The sequence below is a fragment of the Diaphorina citri genome, unplaced genomic scaffold, assembly GCF_000475195.1.
Source record: "Diaphorina citri unplaced genomic scaffold, Diaci psyllid genome assembly version 1.1 scaffold3775, whole genome shotgun sequence".
Classification (NCBI taxonomy): Eukaryota; Metazoa; Arthropoda; class Insecta; order Hemiptera; family Psyllidae; genus Diaphorina; species Diaphorina citri.
Genome location: NW_007381175.1, coordinates 7,409 through 9,996, shown reverse-complemented (window position 1 = coordinate 9,996; position 2,588 = coordinate 7,409). Strand labels below are relative to the sequence as shown.

General features: G+C 37.2%; 1 protein-coding gene across 2 annotated transcripts in view; it reads left to right on the top strand.

Annotated features, from left to right (window-relative positions):
- The window catches only part of LOC113472064 (dual specificity mitogen-activated protein kinase kinase 3-like), a 10,975-nt gene extending 8,694 nt beyond the window's left edge, over positions 1-2,281 (top strand). The window contains exon 2 of one of the 2 annotated variants that reach the window (XM_026831621.1): positions 2,099-2,281. In XM_026831621.1, coding sequence (XP_026687422.1) covers positions 2,099-2,266 — 168 coding nt within the window. In that variant the 3' untranslated portion in view covers positions 2,267-2,281. Of the gene's footprint in view, positions 1-2,071 lie in introns of both variants that reach the window. The other variant, XM_026831620.1, reaches the window with a different exon arrangement.
- Positions 2,282-2,588: the final 307 nt, after the last annotated feature.

Sequence of the window (2,588 nt, the reverse complement as noted above, 5' to 3'; positions counted from 1 at the left end):
TTTCATAGTATAACTTCTCGCTGTTTCTTATTTTCAAAAAATGTTATATCTTTTTCTACGTTTCTATTGAAACGTTTCCACGTTTCCACAGGCCGGAACTTGGCCTGGCGCGCCTAGATCCCGACTCGGAGTGGAGTTTCGTCTACTTTCTAGACATTTTCAAGAGAAACTGAGTGTTTGTGTTGTTTTTGTTGCTGATAGTGCCATTGGTGGGGGTGTGGTCACTGTCACCTGATGACTGATAGTACTTGTCTATAGTTGAACCACCCAGTATACAGCATGGCTCAGAAGTCCTAGCGAACCCTTTGTAACTTTTGAACGGCTTGGAATATTGAAGTTCTGTTTTGTTCTAAAGATAGAAAAGAGCCCATGGCAAATTCGATATCAAAATCCCGGAAGTGGGACTTTTTGTGTAAAAGTGATCATTTCTCGCGAATTTGAAATGAGAATCCCTTTTTTTATTTCATTTTTTAATTCTACGTCGAATTTTATGGGGAACCACATAGTTTTTTGCTATTATTGGTAAGTCGTAAGTATTGGTAAGGGAGATTGGAATGCACGCATTGGAAAACAGCCTATACCCAACATCATAGGAAAGTTCGGAGGAGAAACAACCAGGAACACTAATGGAGAAGCCATGATTGAAATCTGCACGCAAAATCAACTTGTAATCGGAAACACATGGTTCAACCACAAATTAAAACAACAAATTACCTTCGAAGAAGAGAGTCGAAATGCTAGAAGCATAATCAGGGTGTCTACCAGACTGGAAAACCGGGAAAACCGGGAAAAGTCAGGGAATTTAATGGAGACTGGAAAAGTCAGGGAAAAGTCAGGGAATTTCACGAAAAAGTGCCAAAAATCGAAAAAAGTCAGGGAATTTAATCGATTACATAACATATACCAAACATACGAGATACGCAGTCACAGATGTCAAAGTCTTGAGGAATGCAGAACTCAGCACAGACCATTATCTCCTAGTAATGTGTAGGTAAATATTGGGAAGCCAGAGGTAAAATGACCTAGTAGTCAAATAACCCGACATTTGCAAGGTAAATATTGGGAAGCCAGAGGTAAAATGACCTAGTAGTCAAATAACCCGACATTTGCAAACAACAACAACAACAACAACAACAACGTTTCTATTGAAAATTATAAAGGATCTCTAATTTTATTTATTAAGAAGATTACTACAGTAAAGCGAGCTATACTAGTAATGAAAGTATTGCAATCGGTCCAAATTTTCAAAATCGGGAAATGGTTGGAAATATCGTTTTTAGATCCCCTGATGTCAAAAAAGTGGTTTTTAGCCCATGGTCTGTAAGCGTATGTACTACAGGTTTAAATGGGAAAAAGTAAAAAGTTGTATACAAAATATCTCAAGAACAGTTTGTCGTAAAGCGATGAAATTTTGGTATGATATCCCGGTATGGTCCAAGGACGCGACTGTAACAATTTGGTAAAAATCGGATAGTCACCCATCCGGATATTAACCAAAGTCATTTGGTTAAGACACATCGAAAACATTTGGTTATTCGGATATGAATATTCTAATCTATGTGATTTTTCACGCCGAATCGAATGGTGCTACTTTTAGCACTGTCCGACTTACGGTTGAGAAGTCGCGGGTTTGATACTCCGCTGTCTAAACAAATTTCCCTTTTAGTAGTGAACCATTAACAAGTAAGCATGTGAATAGTTAATCCCATGTGATTTTTTACGCCGAATCGAATGGTGCTACTTTTAGCACTGTCCGACTTACGGTTGAGAAGTTGCGGGTTTGATACTCCCCTGTGTCAACAAATTTCCCTTTTATTAGTGAACCAATAACAAGTAAGCATGTGAATAGTTATTCCCATGTGATTTTTTACGCCGAATCGAATGATGCTACTTTTAGCACTGTCCGACTTACGGTTGAGAAGTTGCGGGTTGGATACTTCCCTGTGTCAACAAATTTCCCTTTTATTTTCAAATATGTGTTCCTCAAATGGAATAGAAAGTCGTGTGATGTTCACACCAAATTTTTATATATTATATGTCCAAAGTTATCTATCAGGTCCTTTGATTTCAGAGGATAACTTTCACTGTTAACACTCAGGAACACAAGAGACTGTTGACGGACCTAGATATTTGTATGAGATCTTCAGACTGTGCCCACACAGTGCAATTCTATGGTGCCATGTTCCGTGAGGGAGATGTGTGGATCTGTATGGAGGTCATGGACACTTCTCTAGATAAGTTCTACACCAAGGTAAGTTTTTTATAGTCAAGGTGTCAGGAAAGTTTTTAATATGTTTTTAATACTGTTTTTAATAGTTTTAATATGTTTTTTTTTTAGTTTTCAATAGTTTTTAATGTCTCAGTAATAAAACTACTGTGCTAGAACATTACACCAATAAATTACTCATAGAGAATTCGATCAAGCCTGACATTCTCTGTCTAACAGAGACTTGGAGCTCAGAAAACACATGTAGTAGGTACCTATAACATTGACGGCTACTACCCTTGTTGTCATTTTGTTAAGGTAAGTTTTTTATAGTCAAGGTGTCAGGAAAGTTTTTAATATGTTTTTAATACTGTTTTTAATA